The sequence below is a fragment of the Microtus ochrogaster genome, linkage group LG7_11, assembly GCF_000317375.1.
Source record: "Microtus ochrogaster isolate Prairie Vole_2 linkage group LG7_11, MicOch1.0, whole genome shotgun sequence".
NCBI lineage: Eukaryota > Metazoa > Chordata > Mammalia > Rodentia > Cricetidae > Microtus > Microtus ochrogaster.
The window spans coordinates 302,546-303,748 of record NC_022032.1 but is presented as its reverse complement, the minus strand read 5'-3'; the positions used below and the strand labels follow the sequence as shown (position 1 = coordinate 303,748).

The following is a 1,203-nucleotide window of genomic DNA, read 5'->3' as shown; positions in this document are numbered from 1 at the left end:
ATAGATGAGATAGACAGACAGACAGAGCCTGCCAGCCCTGAGTGGCCACCATCTCTTCCTGGCTTTTATTCTTCTCTTTCTACATATAAATTTCACGTTAATACCAACGACATCTGAAGTATCTTTCTGGGCTATAAATCGGAATTCATGTGTTATAGCCATCAGATCCATTTCTATTATTCTCTGTTTTCATGTCATCATGAAGCTGTGTCAATGACTAGCAGACTGTTCATAGATTTGTTCTATTTCTTTCTGCAGATTCTGTGCTGGTTCGTACAGATTTCGCTAGGACTGAAGCACATTCACGACAGGAAGATACTACATAGGGACATAAAATCCCAGGTAATAGTTCAGACTGATGAATAAGACACCACAACTCTTATTCTTTTCCTGAACATGTTTTTTTTTTCCACTGTTAGAACATTTTTCTTAGCAAGAATGGGATGGTGGCAAAGCTTGGGGACTTTGGAACGGCAAGGGCACTGAATAAGTAAGTACTTGTAAAATTCTGTTTTTCTTTCTATGCAAAATCGACAAAGTGCTCATTTTGAGGCATTTTTAATTAGGATAATAAAAGTTTCTTTATCCCCACTATTTTAGGTGAATATGTATGAATGTTGAATCATTTGACTGTCTGTGGTAAATTCTGAAGCTATGGGTCTCCAGAGATGAATCAGAGCTTAAGAGTGCTTGCTCCTCTTATAGAGAACCTGAGTTTGGTCCCAGCACCCACTTCTAGTGTCTCTTGTGACTCTAGCTCCAGGGCATTCTTTGCTGGCCTCTGTGGTCACTCCCATACACATACACACACGTGTGCACACACACAAATAATGAAAGTAAAATAAGAAAAAATTCACAAGATAAATGGTGTCTAATAGAACGGTGGTGGGGCTGTTCTAAAGCACAGAAAAATCGTATTTCTAAATGTACTGTACTTGATTTGTGGACTTCTGGGGATCACGAGGAAATATTTTGCTCTGTGCCATGAGCAAAGCAGAATGGTGAACTACCAAAACAGCATGCTGCCAGCTGTGTGTACAAACAATGGTGTGGAAGCATATGGGAAGGAAATTTATGAGTTTCACAATAGGTTTTAGGGATACTCTGACTAGAGGTGACTTGATTTTTCATTCACTAATTTTTTTCTTTATGGTTTTGGGGTTTTAATCCAGGGTCTTTCACTTGGTAGACAAGTGTTCTACC

At 39.1% G+C, this 1,203-nt stretch overlaps 1 protein-coding gene across 1 annotated transcript in view; it reads left to right on the top strand.

Moving 5' to 3' along the window:
* Nek5 (NIMA related kinase 5) overlaps positions 1-1,203 on the top strand; it is a 34,203-nt gene that overhangs the window by 5,580 nt on the left and 27,420 nt on the right. Inside the window, exons 4-5 of the mRNA XM_026786854.1 lie at positions 259-342; positions 420-490. Of these exons, the coding sequence (XP_026642655.1) occupies positions 259-342; positions 420-490 (155 nt within the window). The remainder of the gene's footprint in view (positions 1-258; positions 343-419; positions 491-1,203) is intronic.